The sequence below is a fragment of the Staurois parvus genome, unplaced genomic scaffold (assembly GCF_062004578.1).
Source record: "Staurois parvus isolate SC_StPar_1 unplaced genomic scaffold, SC_StPar_1.0 ptg000647l, whole genome shotgun sequence".
Classification (NCBI taxonomy): Eukaryota; Metazoa; Chordata; class Amphibia; order Anura; family Ranidae; genus Staurois; species Staurois parvus.
The window spans coordinates 1,230,054-1,253,141 of NW_028318443.1; the positions used below are offsets into that span (position 1 = coordinate 1,230,054).

Below are 23,088 nucleotides of genomic sequence, written 5' to 3' on the forward strand. Positions count from 1 at the left end.
CCATCAGTGATGTATCATGTGTTTCCCTAGACTTCCAATTTATGTTGGTGATGTAGGGAATCGGAAGGTACCCTTACTCCATATTTTTTGGGCATGACCAAAACTAAATGAATTTGGGAAGATGGTGGAACGCACAAAGAAAGAAATAGCTGGAGTGTCTCTTGAGAGGAATCCGACGCTGTACCTGCTTCATGATACACCTTTATCTTATAGGAAACATAAGGACTCTTTGTTAAAACATCTTATTGTGGCAAAGGCATGTATTCCAGCTTTTTTGGAAAAGCCATTATCCGCCAACTAAGTCTCATTGGCCAGTGACAATAATGGAAATCCAAATAATGGAAGATTTAACTATGGCTAAGAGAGAACAGAGTACTGGAATATATGGTCCACTTACTTTTTAAACAAGGAGCAAACAGCTTTGGAAAATCAGTGAGACGCTCAATGAGATAAAGACTCACCCAAGAGGCAGGAACTCACCACAAGTGGGGGAGAAGGGATAAGAGGCAAAAGTTGGGGAGGCTTTTTTTTGGTCTTGTTTTGTTTGTTTTGGGTAAAGAGGGAAAATAATAATCAGTCTGTTAAAAGATAGAGGGTTCTTTGGATGGAACAGGAATTTTTCTGTTTATTTATACATATGTAACTAGGTAAGAGGCCCGCATGTGGTAAAAGTCTATGGATATGGTATTGTAGTGGATCCGTTACAATTTCTTTTTGTGGGTTTTGTTGGGTTTAAATAAGATGTATGTTCATTAATTATGCAGATATATAAATAAAGAATTTATTTAATAAAAAAAAAAAAGGGGGGCCAATTTTAGAGATGTTACAGAGGTGAAGTCTACAAGTTTTTGACAGCAATTGGATTTGGGGCTGAAAGGACAGGTCAGAGTCTAGGATTACACCTAGTACCCTGGATGAGGGGAGGGACTGACAGCTACCAGACTTTCTGCTTCTGCCTTCCCGTGTATGACCTGTCTGAATCTTGTCCTCCTGTGTTTGGCCATGGCCTGTCTTTTGTACTCTGCTTGCTTCTTTCTGATGTAGTACCTCTCTGTCTGGCTATTATTGACCTCAGCCTGTATCCTGACACCATCTCTGCCTTCCACAATGCTGCTCATCTTCCGGTTTTACACATTGCTGCCTTGTTGTTGATGACCAGGACAAAGAAGGTTTTGGATGGAGATCCACTTTAATGGACACCATGGATCCATTAACATCTTGGCATCCTCATGCATTAAAGCAGTGGTCTCCAAACTGCGGTCTGGTGGCCAAGTATGGCCCTTTGCTTGCTTTTATCTGGCCCTTGGGGCATTATTCCCCCCACCATCAGCAACAGTGGGGCAAAGTTCCCACCACTGACACCAACAATGTAGCACTATTCCTTCCACTGACACCAATAATGGCGCATTATTCCTTCTACTGATACCAATGATGGGGCACTATTCCTTCCACTGACAACAATAATGGGGCACTATTCCTCCCACTGATACCAATGATATTGCACTATTCTTCCTCCGCACACTAATGACAATGCACTATTCCACTCACTCACCACTATTCCTTCTACTGACAGCAATGACAAGGCACTATTCCACTCGCTGACACCAATGATGGGGCACTATTCCACTCACTGACACCAATGATGGGGCACTATTCCTCCCACTGATACCAATGATGGGGCACTATTCCTCCCACTGATACCAATGATGGGGCACTATTCCTCCCACTGACACCAATGATGGGGCACTATTCCTCCCACTGATACCAATAATGGGGCACTATTCCTCCCACTGATACCAATGATGGGGCACTATTCCTCCCACTGATACCAATGTTGAGGCACTACTCATCCCAATAATACCAATGATGGGACACTATTCCTCCCACTGATGCCAATGATGGGGCACTATTCCTCCCACTGACACCAGCAATGGGAAACTATTCCTTCCATTGATAGTGCACTATTCCTCCTCCGGACACTGATGACAAGGCACTATTCCACTCACTGACACAATGATGGAGCACTATTCCTCCTACTGACACCAATGATGGGGCACTATTCCACTCACTGACACAATGATGGAGCACTATTCCTCCTACTGACACCAATGATGGGGCACTATTCCTCCTACTGGCACTAATGGCAAGACACTATTGCTCCCACTGATACCAGTGATGGGCACTATTCCTCCCACTGACAGCAATGATGGGGCACTATTCCTCCCACTGATACCAATGATGGAGTACGATTCCTCCCACTGACACCAATGATGGGGCAATATTCCACTCACTAACACAATGATGGGGCACTATTCCTCCCACTGACAGCAATGATGGGGAACTATTCCTCCCACTGACAGCAATGATGGGGCTCTATTCCTCCCACTGACACCAATAATAGGGCATTATTTTTCCTACTGAAACCAACGATAGGGCACAATTCCTTCTACTAACACCAATGATGGGGCACTATTCCTCCCACTGATACCAATGATGGGGCACTATTCCTCCCACTGATACCAATGATGGGGCACTATTCCTCCCACTGACACCAATGATGGGACACTATTCCTCCCACTGATGCCAACAATGGGACACTATTCCTCCCACTGACACCAGCAATAGAAAACTATTCCTCCCATTGATACCAGTGATGGCCCACTATATCTCCCGTTAATATCAATGATGGGGCATTGTTTACTCCCACTGAGGCCAGAACATTTTCTTCTCCTACTGGCCACAGTCCAGCCCAACTAAATTCTAAAAGACAGTAAACTGGCCCTTCATTTATAAAGTTTGGAGACCCCGGCATTAAAGCATTTTTTTGTGTGCGTATCCTGCGTTGTACCAAGGCAGCCCATTCAAACGCCACTCATAGGCCTCATGCACATAGGGCATTTGAATGTCTCCTATGAACGCCATTTAATCCCGGCAGGAAAAAAGCAGCTTAAAAAACACTCCTAAAGTTACGTATTGCATGCGCATTTAGGTGCATTTAGGCACGTCAAGTGTTTGAGTGTTTATGGATTCCATTGGCCAGAATATGAAATGATTCTGGTCATTAGAATGAATGAACACTCAAGCGCTAAATGCGTCTAGCGTTTAGGTGCATTTAACGTGTTTACGCATGTTTGGGAAGAAAAACAGCAGTGCTCTTCTTCTGCTTCTTTCCTTAGGGATGCTGGAATAGATCAGACTCATTCTGATTGGTTAGCACTGGCGCATGACCACTTTGACCAATCATAGTTACATAATTAGTTTGGCTGAGAAAAAACAAAAGTCCATCCAGTTCAACCATAGAAAAAAAAAGTTATAATCCTACACCCACAGTTGATTTAGAGGAAGGCCAAAAAAAATCAGAATCAATTTGATCTGTCCTGGCATCCCCAAGGAAAGAATGGAAAGAAGACCGTAGCTTTCATATCCCTTGACTGCTACTCACACTACACGGGCTATGAGAACGACTCATCCACGGAGATAAAGGCAGCAGGGACTCAGGAATTTTCTTCATTTGTTGTGAAAAGTTGAACTTATACTTTTTTTTTCTATTTTTATTAATTTAGTTTGATATGATAAAAAAAAATGCAAAATTAGGGGGAAAACCCTTTAATTCATTTATAAATAGTTTTGCAGTGCTTTGCACCAGAATCATAAGTCCTCATGCACATTGGACATTTTTACAGCGGCTGTTTTAAGCTTTTGACGTTTTTTTTTCTGGCATTTACACGTTTGGGAAGAAAAAAAGCAGTGGTCTTCTTCCACTTCTTTCCTTAGGGATGCTGGGACAGATCGAACTCATTCTGATTGGTTAGCACTGGCACATGACCACTTTGACCAATTAGAATCATTTTGATCTGTCCTGGCATCCCCAAGGAAAAATATAGTTGCGTCAATTGGCAAAATACAGGTCAGTATATCAAAAATTGGGCAGCACAGTGGCTTAGTGGTTAGCACATCTGCCTTGCAGTAAATGGGTCATGGGTTCAATTCCCAACCATGGTGCGTCCTGTATGGAGTTTGCATGTTCTCCCTGTGCTTGTGTGGGTGTGCTCCAGTTTCCTCCCACACTTCAAATACATGCTGGTAGGTTAATTGGCTCCTGTCTAAATTGTCCTAGTTTCATCTCAGGCCAGGTGGAATCTCCTGCATGGTGGGGTTGGGGAAAGACCTGGCAACCTACCCTGTAAAATAATTGCCAAGAGAATTCATGGAAAAAGTCACTTACGGGTGACGGTCCATGCAATCGCCAAGGGTTGGATAGATAGATAGATCACAAATTAAGCATGCAATGAAAATGCTAAAGAAAAACCACATTTTCTTATGTCCACATATGGAATATGCAACAAGATGCATGTTGACATTCCCAGTGTGAACAAATTCACAATGCATTCAAAACACATTTTTTTCTTTGCAAATGTGCAATGTTTAGCAGTAATGTGCATGTTAATGCACGTTACATGCGTTAGCAGTAACATTCACTTTGAATGGCAACCAAAACCCCCCGCCATGTTATCCTATGTGTCCATCCCCAGCATGTTATCCTGTGTGTCCATCCCCGGCATGTTATCCTATGTGTCCATCCCCGGCATGTTATCCTATGTGTCCATCCCCGGCATGTTATCCTATGTGTCCATCCCCGGCATGTTATCCTATGTGTCCATCCCCGGCATGTTCTCGTATGTGTCCATCCCCGGCATGTTATCCTACGTGTCCATCCCCGGCATGTTATCCTATGTGTCCATCCCCGGCATGTTATCCTACGTGTTCATCCCCAGCATGTTATCCTATGTGTCCATCCCCGGCATGTTATCCTATGTGTCCATCCCCGGCATGTTATCCTATGTGTCCATCCCCGGCATGTTATCCTATGTGTCCATCCCCGGCATGTTATCCTGTGTGTCCATCCCCGGCATGTTATCCTATGTGTCCATCCCCGGCGTGTTATCCTATGTGTCCATCCCCGGCATGTTATCCTATGTGTCCATCCCCGGCATGTTATCCTACGTGTCCATCCCAGGCATGTTATCCTATGTGTCCATCCCCGGCATGTTATCCTACGTATCCATCCCCGGCATGTTATCCTGTGTGTCCATCCCCGGCATGTTATCCTACATGTCCATCCCCAGCATGTTATCCTATGTGTCCATCCCCGGCATGTTATCCTATGTGTCCATCCCCGGCATGTTCTCCTATGTGTCCATCCCCGGCATGTTATCCTATGTGTCCATCCCCAGCATGTTATCCTATGTGTCCATCCCCGGCATGTTATCCTATGTGTCCATCCCCGGCATGTTATCCTACGTGTCCATCCCCAGCATGTTATCCTATGTGTCCATCCCCGGCATGTTATCCTATGTGTCCATCCCCGGCATGTTATCCTATGTGTCTATCCCCGGCATGTTCTCCTATGTGTCCATCCCCGGCATGTTATCCTATGTGTCCATCCCCGGCATGTTATCCTATGTGTCCATCTCTGCCATGTTTTCCTATGTGTCCATCCCCGGCATGTTATCCTGTGTGTCCATCCCCGGCATGTTATCCTATGTGTCCATCCCCGGCATGTTATCCTATGTGTCCATCCCCGGCATGTTATCCTATGTGTCCATCTCTGCCATGTTATCCTATGTGTCCATCCCCGGCATGTTATCCTATGTGTTCATCCCCGGCATGTTATCCTATGTGCCCATCCCCGGCATGTTATCCTACGTGTCCATCCCCGGCATGTTATCCTATGTGTCCATCTCTGCCATGTTATCCTATGTGTCCATCCCCGGCATGTTATCCTACATGTCCATCCCCGGCATGTTATCCTATGTGTCCATCTCTGCCATGTTATCCTATGTGTCCATCCCCGGCATGTTATCCTATGTGTCCATCCCCGGCATGTTATCCTATGTGTCCATCCCCGGCATGTTATCCTATGTGTCCATCCCCGGCATGTTATCCTGTGTGTCCATCCCCGGCATGTTATCCTATGTGTCCATCCCCGGCATGTTATCCTGTGTGTCCATCCCCGGCATGTTATCCTGTGTGTCCATCCCCGGCATGTTATCCTGTGTGTCCATCCCCGGCATGTTATCCTATGTGTCCATCCCCGGCATGTTATCCTGTGTGTCCATCCCCGGCATGTTATCCTATGTGTCCATCCCCGGCATGTTAGTCTATGTGTCCATCCCCGGCATGTTCTCCTATGTGTCCATCCCCGGCATGTTAGTCTATGTGTCCATCCCCGGCATGTTATCCTATGTGTCCATCCCCGGCATGTTATCCTGTGTGTCCATCCCCGGCATGTTATCCTGTGTGTCCATCCCCGGCATGTTATCCTATATGTCCATCCCCGGCATGTTATCCTGTGTGTCCATCCCCAGCATGTTATCCTATGTGTCCATCCCTGGCATGTTATCCTATGTGTCCATCCCCGGCATGTTCTCCTATGTGTCCATCCCCGGCATGTTCTCCTATGTGTCCATCCCCGGCATGTTCTCCTATGTGTCCATCCCCGGCATGTTATCCTATGTGTCCATCCCCGGCATGTTCTCCTATGTGTCCATCCCCGGCATGTTCTCCTATGTGTCCATCCCCGGCATGTTATCCTATGTGTCCATCCCCGGCATGTTATCATATATGTCCATCTCCGGCATGTTATCCTATGTGTCCATCCCCGGCATGTTATCCTATGTGTGTCCATCCCCGGCATGTTATCCTATGTGTCCATCCCCGGCATGGTATCCTATGTGTCCATCCCCGACATGTTATCCTACGTGTCCATCCCCGGCATGTTATCCTATGTGTCCATCCCCGGCATGTTATCCTATGTGTCCATCCCCGGCATGTTATCCTATGTGTCCATCCCCAGCATGTTATCCTATGTGTCCATCTCTGCCATGTTATCCTATGTGTCCATTCCCAGCATGTTATCCTATGTGTCCATCCCCGGCATGTTATCCTATGTGTCCATCCCCGGCATGTTATCCTACGTGTCCATCCCCAGCATGTTATCCTATGTGTCCATCCCCGGCATGTTATCCTATGTGTCCATCCCCGGCATGTTATCCTACGTGTCCATCCCCAGCATGTTATCCTATGTGTCCATCCCCGGCATGTTATCCTATGTGTCCATCCCCGGCCTGTTATCCTACGTGTCCATCCCCGGCATGTTATCCTACGTGTCCATCCCCGGCATGTTATCCTATGTGTCCATCCCCGGCGTGTTATCCTATGTGTCCATCCCCGGCATGTTATCCTATGTGTCCATCCCCGGCATGTTATCCTATGTGTCCATCCCCGGCATGTTATCCTCTGTGTCCATCCCCGGCATGTTATCCTCTGTGTCCATCCCCGGCATGTTATCCTATGTGTCCATCCCCGGCATGTTATCCTCTGTGTCCATCCCCGGCATGTTATCCTATGTGTCCATCCCCGGCATGTTATCCTCTGTGTCCATGGACACATAGACTTTGGCTGGAAAAAAAAACAGGACTAGTGGGCTTTTAGAGGAGTTTTGTAGTTGTAAAAACGCTCTAATGCTGAAAAACGTGTCAAAATGCGGTAAGTCCTCACGCACAGTGGACATTTTTACATCTGCTGTTTTTGGCTTTTGAAGGTTTTTTTATACAGCTAGTAAACCCCCCCAGCATGTTATCCTATGTGTCCATACACACATAGACTGTGACCAGCGTTTTTTGGCTGGTATGTTTTTTGGCTGGAAAAAAAACAGGACCAGTGGGCTTCTAGAGTAGTTTTTTACCTGTAAAATTGCTCTAACGCTGAAAAACGTGGTAAAATGTGATAAAGCACGTCAAAAAATTTTCTGTTGTGGGGAGGGTAAAAAAAACGCTAAACCTGCAAAAGCAAAAAAAAAACCAAAACGGCAAAACGCCGCTAAATGCTAATGCCAAAACGCTAAAAAAAGCTGAAAAATGCTGAAAACCTCATGTTTTTAACGTGACTTTACACAGCTAACGTTATTAAAATGCCCCGTGTGTATGGAGACTAAAAAGAGGCAAACTGTCAAGAAAAAAATTGTGGGGGTTAAAAAAATGCTAGAAAACGCAAACACGGTAAAACGCCGCTAATACGCTAATGCAAAAACTATAAAAAAACGCTGAAAAACTTGTGTTTTTAACGTGACTTTACCCTGCTAACTCTACCGGTGTTATTAAAATGCCCCGTGTGTATGAGGGCTCATAGTAAATGATAGAAACGATAGAAAAAAGTATATATATATATATAGTAAATGTGTTATAACAGATATAGAATGAATTTGAATGCATAGAAACCACTTTTCTTAAAACGCACAATAAATGTATATAAAAAAAAAAGACATGAAAACATTAAAAACTTAAGAAAAAAAAGCATATTTAAACAAAACTTGACAACCAGCTGTAAATAGTGACAGCAGGAATAATCACATACTAATAATAGGAGCTCTTATATTGGATACCGATCCAGTAGATTTCTATTCAATCTCATCCCTCCTGACACCTTTGTCTGATTGAATCATGAAGTCCTACCTCATTGTGACTGTCTGTGTCAGTGTCTGTGGAAGCTTTGACACCTCTACTATATATACAGGCTGATCCCGAAGGTCTGTCTCTCTGGAGCCGCCTTGATAGCATCATGGGCCCCTGGGCAAAGTAATGCACTGGGGCCCCTATGAGCCTGGCCCAATTTACACATCTACCCTCAAGAATTAAAGTATAAATAATTGATAGAATTAAACATAAATGTATTAGTACTTTCAATAAAAGTGATTTTAACCGCCTCCTGCCCCCCCCCCCCCGTATTGGAAGCTCTCTTGTTCTGAGAGGACATCATATGACGTCCTCCCAATCTAGCTGCACATGCGTGCCCCTGGGGGGGGGGGGGGGAGCATGGGGCAAGTGGTGGTGCGCTGTGTCCCTAGGACACAGCTCATCACCAATCGCAGTAAAAAGCCAATGATGTAGGCTCTGTACCATGTGATCAGCTGTGTCCAATGTAAATCAAGTCCTGTAAACAGGAAAGGCTGGTCATCGGTAGTCCTCTCTTTGTGCTGACAGTGCGTAAGGAAAGGAGAGCCGATATGTGGCAATCCACACATCTACACTGATAATCAGGGCACTGATTGTCTGTGCCCATCAGTGCTGCCCTTTAGTGCCCATAAGTGATGACTCTCAGTGTTCATCAGTGCTGCCCATCAGTGCCCATCAGTGATGCCTGTCAATGCCCATCAGTGTCGCCTATCAGTGCTTCCTCATCAGTGCAGTCTATTAGTACCCATCAGAGCCACCTATCAGTGCCAATCAGTGCCCATCATTGCTGCCTATCAGTGCCACCTATCAGTGCCCATCAGTGTCACATAACAATGCCCATCAGTGCCACATATCAGTGCTTATTAGTAATTCCTGTCAGCGCCCATCAGTGCTGCCTATCAGTGCCCATTAGTGATGCCTGTCAATGCCCATCTGTGTCACCTATCAGTGCTTCCTCATCAGTGCAGTCTATTAGTACCTATCAGTGCCAATCAGTGCGCATAATTGCTGCCTATCAGTGCCCATCAGTGTCACATATCAATGCCCGTCAGTGCCATATATCAGTGCTTATTAGTGATTCCTGTCAGCGCCCATCAGTGCTGCCTATCAGTGCCCATCAGTGATGCCTGCCAATTCCCAGCAGTGTCGCCTATCAGTGCTTCCTCATCAATGCAGTCTATTTGTACCCATCAGCGCCAATCAGTGCCCATCATTGCTGCCTATTAGTGCCACCTATCAGTGCCCATCAGTGTCACATATCAATACCCATCAGTGCCACATATCAGTGCTTATTAGTGATTCCTATCAGTGCCTCCTTATCAGTGCTGCCTATTTGGCCTGGGCAGGAATGGGCGGAAGTGCCCGGTAGCCAAGCGGTTAAACAATATGAAAACGTGCCCTAAATCAAGGGCTGATCAACACAATGGGCACAGTACTAGGGGGAAGGGGGAGGGAGAAGGTGACAATATGGGGAAGGGGGAGGGGTATAGAGAAGGGCACAATAGTGGGATGAGGAGGGCACAGTCCAGGTTCTGGTACGCTGGCCCGGGCCATCCTGGGACAGCTTAGTAAAAAGCGTGACTATCCCAGCAAATTTGGGACAGTTGACAAATATAACATAATACAGGATTATCCTGGGGCTCCCATACAGCTGGGGCCCCTGGGCAGTGCCCGGGGGTGCCCATGCATTAAGACAGCCCTGCTCTGGAGGGAACAACTGGCTGCTTTGACCTTCTTGTTGTCTTCATCACCCAAAATCCTCCCTCCGGCCTTCTTTCCAGACTTGCACAGTTGTAGCGGCTCCTCTCCTGGATTGAAATTTGAACTTTGAAAAGTATAGAATACAATTAAACAGAATAGAATAGAGTAAAACAGAACAGAATAGAATAGAAAACACAATAAAAAAATAGAATAAAAAAGAACAGAAAATAAAGGAACAGAATAGAATAAAAATAGAATAGGTTTGAATAGAATAGAATAAAATAGAAAGAATAAAGCCGCCTTACAAAATTTGAATTTTGAAAAAAAATACATTAGAATAAAGCAGAATAGAATAGAGTAAAACAGAGCAGAATAGAAAATACAATAAAAGCATAGAATAAAAAAGAATAGAATATAAAGGAACAGAATAGAATAAAAATAGAATAGGTTTGAATAGAATAGAATAAAATAGAAAGAATAAAGCCGCCTTCCAAAATTTGAATTTTGAAAAAAATACATTAGAGTAAAGCAGAATAGAATAGAGTAAAACAGAACAGAATAGAATAGAAAATACAATAAAAGCATAGAATAAAAAAGAATAGAAAATAAAGGAACAGAATAGAATAAAAATAGAATAGAATAGAATAAAATAGAATAGAAAGAATAAAGCCACCTTCCAAAATTTAATTTTCGAAAAGAATACATGAGAATAAAGCAGACTAGAATAGAAAATAAAAGAGTAAAACAAAACAGAATATAATATAATATAAAATAAAGTAAAAGAATAGAATAAAATAGAATAGAAAATAAAGGCATTCAATAGAATAAAAAAATAGAATAGATTAGATTAAAATAGAATAAAGTAGAAATAATATAACCGTCTTCCAAAATTTGAACTTGGAATAGAATAGAACCAGCTATTCTTCACTATGAATTAGAATCAATTCGATATTTTTGATTCGATACTTTCAACACTTCAAATCCATTGGAAAAATGTGAATCTGGTGGAAAATGAAATAAAACGAAACAAAATTGATTTTGTTACAAGTTCAACAATCAGCCAGTTCCAGAACTGCGCATGCATGCAGTTCTGCAGCCAGCTGATTAGTAATTGGCTGAGCTTGGTTCTGTCGTGCCTGAGCTCGGCTTGAGCGGGGGTCGGGCTGCCACTGGTCAGGTGCGCAAGGAGGGAGGTGCGGGGGAAAGGGAAAGGAAGCTCAGGACTTTTCTTTTGAAAGCAACTGAAAGGAGGGGGCAGGGGATGAGGAGGACCAAAGCCTGCAGGCACTTGTAGGTTAGTGTGTGACAGCTCTGTAGCATAGTCAGGCAGTCATTTTCTCTGTGGGGGGGGGACTGATTTCAGGGGCGAGTGGAGATCCTAAGGTAAGGGGGGACACTGATATAAAGGTCCCCCATATATCAGTATCCTTGCTCTCCTCTTACGTCAGTGAACCCCTTACCTTAGTGTATTCACTCTGCAGACTATGGTGTACAGGGGAACTCTGATGTAAGAGCCCCCTTATGTCAGAGTTCCCAGAATCCCCCCTTACATCCCCCCTTACAGTGCAAGGAGAAACTTTGCAGACTCTGAGGTAAGGAGGAGCTCGGCAAACTCTGATGTAAGGGGGGGGGGGGGGCTCTGGTGACCAGAGAACCTCTTACGTCAGAGTTTCCCTTTACACCAGAATCTGCAACATTCCCTCTTACATCAGGTTCGGCAGAGTTCCCCATTACATCAGATTCCGCAGAGTTCCCCTTTACAGTAGGGTCTACAGAGCTCCTCTTTACATCAGGGTCCGCAGAGTTCCCCTTTACATCAGGGTCTGCAGAGTTCCCCTTTACATCAGGGTCTTCAGCGTTCCCCTTTACATCAGGTTCCTCAGAGTTCCCCTTTACATCAGGTTCCGCAGAGTTCCCCTTTATATCATGGTCCGCAGAGTTCCACTTTACATCAGGGTTTGCAAAGTTCCCCTTTACATCAGGGTCCACAAAGTTCCCCTTTACATCAGGGTCCGCAGAGTTCCACTTTACAAACGGGTTTGCAGAGTTCCCCTTTACATCAGGGTCCGCAGAGCTCCCCTTTACATCAGGGTCCGCAGAGTTACCCTTTACATAAGGGTTTGCAGAGTTCCCCTTTACATCAAGGTCCGCAGAGTTCCCCTTTACATCAAGGTCCGCAGAGTTCCACTTTACACACAGGTTTGCAGAGTTACCCTTTACATCAGGGATTCTAATGTAATGGCAAGAAGAGGGCCCGCTGCAGAACATGTGAAAGTTTCCCACTGCGGAACCGTAATAAAGGGCCCCTCAACAGGAGTAAAGTTCCTGGGACTAGGAGGGAAGGATCAGGGGGCCCTTCATATTTTTTTGCATTGAGGCCTTGAAGGTTCTAGTCATGCCTCTGGCCTGATGCATTATCCCAGTTTTGAGGGACAAGGTACTTTAACCTGCTGTGCGCAGGCAGCATTGAGAGCCTTGTTACACATGCACCTCCTGTATAACCGAAGACTTCTGGAGCTCCAACCGCCAGCCAATGAGGAGTGTTGTATTCGCACACATCACCCCTCCCATCCATCACACAAAGATCTCAAGCTGGGAAGGCCTGCTGCGTAGCTGATGGGCAGACGAATGAGTGGGGCCTCATGTCTGCATTTTGCCTAAGGGCTCTTTCACACGTTCCGTATTCTGTTTACGGATGAAAAATGGACACCCATGTATTTCTATGGACTATCGGATGATCATCTGTTTACATCAGTTAATGTCCGCATCCGTTCACATCTGTTTTTTTGAAAAGAAGAAAATCCTCATTTTCTTCTATGAATAAAAACAGAACGGACAAAAAAAACTGATGTAAACGGATGTAAACGGACATACGGTCCATTTTTGCATTGGGAAAGGATGTAAAAAACAGATGTAAACTGATGAAAAAGTGACGTAAATTGCTGAAAAACTGATGTGAACTGATGAAAAATGGATGTGAACTGATCCGTTTTTTCTTGGAAAAAATGTGAATGAACTGATGAAAAAAACGGAACGCCCGTGTGAAAGGACCCTAAGGCCTCTGTCACATGGGGGTTCTGTATGTCCGTTTTTCATCTGTCCGCTTACAGATGAAAAATAGACACCCATATATTTCTATGGACTAGCAGATGTAAACAGTTGATCATCTGTTTACATCAGTCCGTATCCGTTGACATCTGTTTTTTGGAACGGAAGAAAACCCTATTTTTCCTCCGTTAAAAAAACCCCTGGAACGGATGAAAAACAGATGTAAATGGACATACGGTAAATCCTTGGTAAAGGATGTAAAAAAACGGATTTAAACTGATGAAAAAAAAAATGAAAAATGGATGTAAACTGATGAAAAGCATATGAAAAATGGAAGTAAACTGATGAAAAACGGATGTGAACTGATCTGTTTTTTCTTGGAAAAAACATGAATGAACTGATGAAAAAAACGGAACGCCTGTGTGAAAGAACCCTAAGGCCTCTTTCACACGGGTGTTCCGTACGTTCGTTTTTCCTCTGTCAATTTACGGATGAAAAACAGACACCTAGGTATTTCTATGGTCTAGCGGTTGTAAACAGATAATCCTCTGTTTACATCCGTTAATGTCCGTATCTATTGACATCAGTTTTTTTTGAATGGAAGAAAACCCTATTTTTCTTCCATAAAAAAAAACAGATGTAAATGGACATACGGTCTGTTTTTGCATTGGTGAAGGATGTAAAAAAACAGATGTAAACTGATGAATAAGAATGAAAAATGGATGTAAACTGATGAAAAAGAATGAAAAACAGATGTAAACTGATGAAAAACATGAAAAATGGAAGTAAACTGATGAAAAACGGATGTGAACTGATTCGTTTTTTCTTGGCAAAAACATGAATGAACTGATGAAAAAAACGGAACGCCTGTGTGAAAGAACCCTAAGGCCTCTTTCACACGGGCGTTCCGTACGTTCGTTTTTCCTCTGTCAATTTACAGATGAAAAACAGACACCTGTGTATTTCTATGGACTAACGGTTGTAAACAGATGATCATCTGTTTACATCCGTTAATGTCCGTATCTATTGACATCCATTTTTTTTGAATGGAAGAAAACCCTATTTTCTTCCAAATAAAAAAAACGGATGTAAATGGACATACGGTCTGTTTTTGCATTGGTGAAGGATGTAAAAAAACAGATGTAAACTGATGAAAAACATATGAAAAATGGAAGTAAAGGATGTCAAAAAACGGATGTAAACTGATGAAAAAGAATGAAGAAAGGATGTAAACTGATGAAAAACATATGAAAAATGGAAGTAAACTGATGAAAAACGGATGTGAACTGATCCGTTTTTTCTTGGAAAAAACATGAATGAACTGATGAAAAAAACGGAACGTCTGTGTGAAAGAACCCTAAGGCATCTTTCACACGGGCGTTCCGTACGTTCGTTTTTCATCTGTCAATTTACGGATGAAAAACAGACACCTATGTATTTCTATGGTCTAGCGGTTGTAAACAGATAATCATCTGTTTACATCCGTTAATGTCTGTATCTATTGACATCCGTTTTTTTGAATGGAAGAAAACCCTATTTTTCTTCCATAAAAAAAAAAAGATGTAAACGGACATACGGTCTGTTTTTGCATTGGTGAAGGATGTAAAAAAACAGATGTAAACAGATGAAAAAGAATGAAAAACAGATGTAAACTGATGAAAAAGAATGAAAAACGGATGTAAACTGATGAAGAACATATGAAAAATGGAAGTAAACTGATGAAAAACGGATGTGAACTGATCGGTTTTTTCTTGGAAAAAACATGAATGAACTGATGAAAAAAACGGAACGCCTGTGTGAAAGAACCCTAAGGCCTCTTTCACACGGGCGTTCCGTACGTTCGTTTTTCATCTGTCAATTTACGGATGAAAAACAGACACCTAGGTATTTCTATGGACTAGCGGTTGTAAACAGATGATCATCTGATTACATCCGTTAATGTCCGTATCTATTGACATCCGTTTTTTTTTTTGAATGGAAGAAAACCCTATTTTTCTTCCATAAAAAAACGGATGTAAACGGACATGCGGTCTGTTTTTGCATTGGTGAAGGATGTAAAAAAACAGATGTAAACTGATGAAAAACGTATTATAATCGGATGTAAACTGATAAAAAATGGATGTACACTGATGTAAACTGATGAAAAATGTACGTAAACTGATGTGAACTGATCCGTTTTTCCTTGAAAAAATGTGAATGAACTGATGAAAAAAATGGAAGGCCCGTGTGAAAGGACCCTAAGGCCTCTTTCAAACCTGTGTTCCATATGTCTGTTTTTCATCTGTCCATTCACTGTTGAAAAACGGACACCCGTGTATTTCTATGGACTAGTGTATGTAAATGGATGATTATCTGTTTACATCCGTTAATGTCCTCATCCGTTTTTTTGAAATGAAGAAAACCCTATTTTTCTTCCGTGAAAAAAAAAGACAGACAAATAATGGACGAAAAATGAATAAAAACAATGTAAACAGATGAAAACTGATTAAAAATGGATGAAAACGAATTAAAACTGGATGTAAATGGATTGAAAAATGGATGAAAAAACGAATTTGTAAATGCATTGAAAACCAATTAATCAGTTTGTATTGCGAAAACAAATTGTAAACCGAGGCGTTATTTTCAATGGATTTTCATTCGTAAACCAAAAATTATGTTAACCGAGGCGTTCGTAAACCGAGGTACGTCTGTAGTAGATTGTAAACTCGAAAGAGCAGGGCCCTCGATCCCCTCATGTTTTGCATTGTATTGGTATTGTTCTGTCACATGTTCTGTCCCCCTTTGTAATGTACAGCGCTGAGCGAACTATTGGCGCTTTATAAATACTGTATAATAATAATAGTACTGTTTTGAATTTTTTAAGTCTGTCATTCCTGGGGGGGGGGGGGGGGTGGTATTTGAGGGCGGATATATTCATATATGTATGATTGTTTTAATACGATTTTACGATTGTTGTAACAATAAAACAATTACAATTTTTAATTTGCGATTTGTGTTGGCACTTCAGAAGTCCATCTTGTTTCTTCATGTCCACATATGGTCAAGGAAGGCGCATGAGATACTTCACCCCTTTGAATATATAAGCTGTCATCTGTCGGGACTGTCAGAAGCGGGTGAGCAGGGTAAGATTTTGTCAGTGGGCAGCAGGTTTTGCCAGGCATGGTACATTGTGATGTGAACCTACATCTCTGGATGATGTGATTGATGATGGATGTACATTGTGGGGCTTTTTTTCAAATGAAAGGACTTGTCGAAAACTGTGTGTGAGTTGTTTTTACAGTTTACACTTTCAGTACTATGTACTCCTTACTCATTCACATATGGGTGGGGCCCTCCTTATTGTTAAAGGGGGCTTCCATATTCTCATAAGTACTCAACCTACAGATCCCCACAGCCAACTGGCCAGGGCTGTGGGGAAGAGACTCCTGTCCTCATCTAGAGTGCTTTGCAAGGGGAGTATCCTGACCATGTTGAGGGCACCTGGTATGGTCCAGAAGGGGCACATGCTTGTGAGTAGGTGCAGAGTGGTACGGCGGTAGTAAAGACACAGAGTCCAGTTGCAGATAAACTCAGAACTTGTCCTACAGAGAATGCCAACTACAACTATCCCCAGCAGGAGAGTGCTGCTTAGGGTAACACTCACAGTTCAGGTCAAGGTAAAGATGTACTGATAGAGTCTGTTTCCAGAGGGCGGAATGCAGCCTGGCCAGCACGGTCCCAATGGGGAAACTACAGTGCAGGATTGCAAATCCCTAGCCTATCCCTACTTTTCTGCAAACTGCCACTATCACTTTCTTGACAGACAGGGGCTCTTCCCCTACTCACACAATGTGAGCCAAAAATCTGGAGGAAGGGATAAAGGCTCTGCTGACCAAAGATGGCCACCAGGGTTAACCTGGATGCTTTGTAACCAACTGGAATGCTGCCTCCAGGGACCAAGAAACCATAGAGAAACCAAGTTTCCCTTGATTACCTCTTCGGGCTGTGGTACCACACTGGTCCAGCAACACCTACAGTGGAGAAAGCTGACTGCACCGGCCTACACTTCCCGCTTTTTGACAGATGCTGTCCTCGGCATGGAAACATAATAAGAACAACAACAGCAGAAATAAAAACGCAATAAGAGAGCGGTTAAGTCAGAACAATAAAACAACTTCAAACAACATAGTCAGAATATCTTGCAGGGAGCTGCCTGTGGTTGGGGCCTTGACTCTCTTGATTTTCAGCACTTGGCAAAAGTTCATCTTCAGGTAGTGACTTGGGGACCACATGTGAAAAAGGGTCATACACACCTTCTGTCTCCTACACCTGGGCCCAGGGTAGAATCCTCAGATAAGTCAGTGCAGTCTGTGGTATTGGAAGGGGGTTGTTGGGCCCCCTGGGCTCCCTACACCAGAGCTGTTAGTTTCTGAGCTTTTGGAGGCCAGAAAGTCAAGCACAAGGGGTGGCAGGAACAATTCATCAAGGGTTTTGTGCACAGGTGGAAGATCTGCAAAGTCAAACACTACCCAGTCATCGGTAGGCTTCCTGGAGCAATCACCACCCAGCACACAACCTTTACTCAGGGTCAGGCCTTTCAGAGACCAGGTCGTTTACATGGGTAGGTGAGAAAGCTGCCCCACCACCTGGTATGGGGTGCACTCCCATTTGGGCTCCAACTTACTTCCTCTAGTGCGTTTGATGTTCGTTACCACCACCCAGTCCCAGTGGTAGTCAGGTCAAGTCTGGTGCCATCTCCTTGTGCTTGTCCAACATCAGCTACTTGGCCCTTTGCATCTGCTCCCAAGGTTCTTGTACCCAAGAACTGAAGGTATTCACTTGTCCCTATCAGGAGGTCCACAGGCATTAGGAAGGGTGTGTGGCTGGTGGACCTGTGGACGTTGTTTTTATATGCCTACACCACAGCCCCCATGTGTTGGTCCCACCAATCTCGGTAGCTCAGTTCTAGGATCTGTAACATTTAAATAATTAAATCATTCACAGGTGTCATTACCTTGGTGGTGAAAAGGGGTGGTTCTGTATTCCATTGAGACGCCAGAGTTCTGCCATGATTGCTGACTCAAAGTTCGGTCCTTGGTTTGATAGGATCCGCTTTGGGCAGCCATAAAGTTGGAGGATGTGCTCACAGAAAAGCATGGCAGTGGAGACCACTGTTTTGTCCTTGAAGGGCACCACCACCACAAATTTGGTAAAGCTATCGTTGAAAACTAGTGCATACTGTTAGCCAGAGGGTGTACTGGAGATCATCAGGAAGTCCATAGCCACCAATTTGAAAGGCTCAAAGGTAGTGATTGTCATGGTTGTTGTTTTCTTTTGTATTGTGAAACTTTCACACTCTTGACAAGTTTTTTGCACCCAGCCTGACAAGTGGGGCAAAAGAAGTACCTCCAAACTAGTGACTCGGTCCAATCTGCCCCGAAATGGCCATCTGCTGCATGAAACACCTGACAGATTTGTATGATATGTGACTGGGGGACCACAACCTGGAGAATATTCTACTGCTCAGTGGGGATGCGTACCTGATGGTAGAGCCGATCCCATTGCCTTAGAATGCCCTGAGCAACAGGACAACTTCTGACACTCCTTGGAAGTTGGCTTGTGATTTTGTGAGAAGAAGCACTTTACCTGCATCAGGTCTGGGTCTTTTTGCTGAGGGATGCCAAGAGTAATGTTTGTTTTGGAGGTGTACGGACCACCCCAGTTTGCTCCGGTTGTTTCTTTGGATGCCCTATGCTGGGCCTCATAGGCCTGGAGCACTCTGAGCCACACCGCTGGCATGCCGAAGCCCTGGGCCCTCCAGCCGGAATGTTCATATTTGACCAACAGGTGGGGTAAGTTCAGGTCCTTGAAAACGTTCATGCTGAACACAACAGGCACGGCCGGGATAACTTGGGTCACCATTACTACTAACCGCTTCTTCACCTGGTCCTCAACTTGGATCCTTAACCAGGTTAGGTAGAATATTGGCCACTCTGAGAGAGTGTTTTTTTTAAGCCAGACTGCCCACAGTTCATCCATATTGGCTACACTGCCAGCATTTCTGGTCGTCCTCAGGGTCCTTGCGCAATGGGTTCTCGCCCCTGATAGGTTGGGGGGAGTCCTTTTTCTCATGTTTCAAGGAGACTATATCTTGAGCTAGCTTTGTCAGTGCAGTTTCAGGACTGACAGGGGTGAAGGTGCCAGGGCCTCCTTCCTTGAGGTACACAGATTCAAATTTCTTGCTCACTGCCACCATTGCATCTGCCTCTTCATGTTTACTGCAGCAACAAATACCCCCACAGCAATGATAGATCCTCACCATAACAGTAGTCCCCCATCAACAAAAGATCCTCACAGCAACAATAGATATCCCCAGCAACCAGCATCAAAAGACCCTCCAGTGGCCAAAAACAATAGACCACTCCCTGAACAGTAGATCCCTCCTAGCAACATATGACCCCCCCAGCAACAATAGACCTGCCCAGCAAAAACAGACAACAATAGATCACCCAGCAGCTAGCACCAATAGACCCTATCATACCCATCACCCCTTGCCTTACTTGCATTGAGTGCTGAGGGGTGCTAGAAATGCATTTCTCAATATTCCTGCTGAAAAAAAATCTTGGACCTATACACAATATATATAATCAAAAGTGGTATATTAGATTAAACAATTTTTATTCCAAACTCTAAATGATTGCTTTTGTTATTTAAAAATAGTCCGTATAAAGGTAAAATTTGGGGTGAAAAAAGCACTTGTGGCTTTAACCAATCATATTTTGCATGCTTATTCTTCATTGCTTGCCCCATAATGGGCATGGCAGGGTTGTGTCCTTGGCTTCCATACTTTGTGCTACAAGTTGTCCTCCTTCATTATCTCAGAAGGTTGCGAGATGTATAATTGTTGTAAACCCCGTGCACACAGGGGAGACCGAGGCTTTTCAGTGAAAGCACTTTTCTCTAGTGTCTTTCTCTTCCCTAGTTAAATGAGAAATTCTCTGAGGACCATTCTGTACCAGTCCTGGGAGTAACAGTACATGAGACACGATAATACAACCCGAAACCATTCCCATACGATTCCAAATAATGAATCTACATTATTGTGTTTTGTTACTTTCATGTACTGCAGATGTTGTTAGTGTTCCTAAGTGAATTGAGCAGCCCATTATATTATTTACAGGTTATGTTTAAGGCACAAGTAAATCTTTATAACATTTCCCTATATCAAATGTATGCACACGAGCATACATGTGCACTCCCCTCCAAATTATTAAGTTCAGGTATTTCCCCTGTAAAGGTACTGTTAATGTTACAGGATACAGTACATTGACATATTAGGCAATTGTGAGCCCCAACCTCTTCTGTTCCATCTTGACTGTGCCCCTGGGCATAAAGTCAACTCCACAAAGACATGGTTTGATGAGTTTGGTGTGGAGGAACTTGAGAAACCTGCACAGAGCGCTAATCTCATCCATATTGAACATAGAACTCTAATTTCCAGCCAGATCTTCTCTTTCAACACCAGTACATGACCTCTCAAATACTCTTTTGGCTAAAAAGTGCAAACATTCCCATTTTTGAACATGGAGGGTCAGTCATTCACTTGTATCTGGCACCACTGTGATTTTTACTTACGCTTCTTTGCATAATAAAGTATATTTACATACTACAATATGAGTTCTTCCCTGTGTCTTGTGTGAGGAGCCTTTCAACTTTTGAAGCCTCTGAGTGACCCTTGTACCAGCTCTAGAGAGGGGGAACTATTTACTCCATACATCTCTGCAAGGATATCTCTGGCTTGTGGGACCTCATCTTCACCACACGAGGGCGCTTCATCTCCACATTTTCCAGTTCCAGTTCCTATCCATCTTCTGACCAGAAAGAGAGGGGAATCTTCAGGATATTTGTACACAGGCGTATTATCAATACGCTTCTGGTTAGTGCGCATTTCTACCATTTGCACTGGAAAAACAGCAAGCACTATTGCAGGACTGCATTTCATTTGTGATTTTAATTTTATGTCTGGTTTTTATTTCTGTATTACAATTGTTGCTCATATTGGCTAATATCACACAGCGCTGCATTTTGTGTTTATATAATCCCACAGAAACACTCCAAAATCTTGTGGAAAAGCTTCCCAGAAGACTGAAGGCTGGTATAGCTGCAAAGGGTGAAGGTTCCATGATAGTGCCAATGGTTTTGGAACTGGTTGACCATCAAGCTTATACGTAGTCCACAAACCGTAGACAATATAATGTGTATATTTGATTTTTATCTACACTGGTAATGTGTATAACTATATACTGTACACTGATCAGTAATAACAATCTGACCACTGACAGGTAAAATTAATAACATTGATTATTTGGTTACAACGGCATCCGAAAGTGGGTGGAAAGTGTTGTCCATGTAGTTGATCTATTGACAGCAGAAAAATGGGTATCACAGTTTGTTGTGTATGAAGTCAGGGTGCCCATGCTGACCTATGTCCACATGCCTACAATAAGCATGTGAGCATCAGAACTGAACCAAGGAGCAATGGAAGAAGGTTGCCTGGTCTGATGAATCACATTTTATTTTACATAGATTGGATATTTATGTGGATGGCCGGGTGGCTGTGCAACACTTACCTAGGGAAGAGATGGCACTAGGATGTAGTACTGGAAAAAGGCAAGCTGGTGGAGGCAGTGTGATGCTTTGGGAAACCTTGGTACTGCCATTCATGTGGATGTAACTTTGACACGGAGCACTCATCTAAGTGTAACATCCTCCAGGCTAGCTAGGTAGATTTTTTTGTCAGTCAGAGGCTGAGTAGCAGTCTGGGATGAGTCAGCCTGAGTGAGTGAGGCAGCGGTTCACCTCAGGACAGGCTAGGGAGATTCTGAAGGTCAGAGCTTTTGGAGCTCTCCTACCACTCCAGAAACCAGAGAGATTTCAGAAGGAGGGATGGAGGAAGGGAGGATTTGCATGCTTAAGGGCCCTTGGCCAATCCCCTGGCAGGAGGTTACGCATGGTGACCAATGCAACCCTACAGGCAGGTACTGGAGAAGAGGATCTCCACTGTACCACCAACTTCAAGGGAAGATATCCTGAGCAGCAGGGAAGGAGCCAGCCCAGTGAAACACCTGAAGGAAGCCACCAACTCATTAAGCCAGGATTCTCCAAACTATGGCCCTCCAGGTGTTGAGGAACTGCAAGTCCCATGAGGCCTTGCAAAAATCTGACAGCAACAAGCAAGACTCCCAGAGGCAGAGGCATGATGGGACTTGTAGTACTTCAATAGCTGGAGCGCCATAGTTTGGAGACCCCTGCATTAAGCTATCAGGAAGATCAGTATGAGTACTCTTACACCCCCTGGGCTGGATAAGGGGAGAGTGCAGTCAGGTGGAAAACCCAACTAGCTTCTCATCCTGGACTGCTGCATTAAATTGGAAGCTTCTGGGTCCCCCTTGCCCAGGGAATAACCTCAGACAGCTGGATTCATCTGGGGTCTGAGGAGGTACACCAGAGAGCTGAAATGCTCCTGAAGGAGAGACTATTTTTGTCCACTTCTGCACATAGTTGCTAAGGAGTTTGTCCTCAAGTTTCTGTAGTTCTTTAGGCATCCCATACGCCCTCAACCCCATCCAAGTTCTAAACCATGTATTAAAATCACAAAACCAAGCTCAAGGACTGTTTACTGTCTCCAATGTACAAAATGCGGAAGAAAATGTGTGTTGCCTGGCTGCGCAGAGCTTTAGGGGGACCCAAAACTCAGCGACTCCTAAGGGTGTAGCGCTACATAAGCATTGTTGATGACCAAGCACACCCCTTCATGGAAACAGTATTACCTGGTGGCAATGGCCTC

General features: G+C 43.9%; 1 protein-coding gene across 1 annotated transcript in view; it reads right to left on the reverse strand.

Moving 5' to 3' along the window:
- LOC149448951 (vomeronasal type-2 receptor 1-like) overlaps positions 1–19,163 on the reverse strand; it is a 45,883-nt gene extending 26,720 nt beyond the window's left edge. Inside the window, exons 1-2 of the mRNA XM_089694005.1 lie at positions 18,888–19,163; positions 18,256–18,479 (exon numbers count right to left, since the gene is read on the reverse strand). Of these exons, the coding sequence (XP_089550131.1) occupies positions 18,256–18,479; positions 18,888–19,163 (500 nt within the window). The remainder of the gene's footprint in view (positions 1–18,255; positions 18,480–18,887) is intronic.
- Between the last annotated feature and the right edge of the window lie 3,925 nt (positions 19,164–23,088).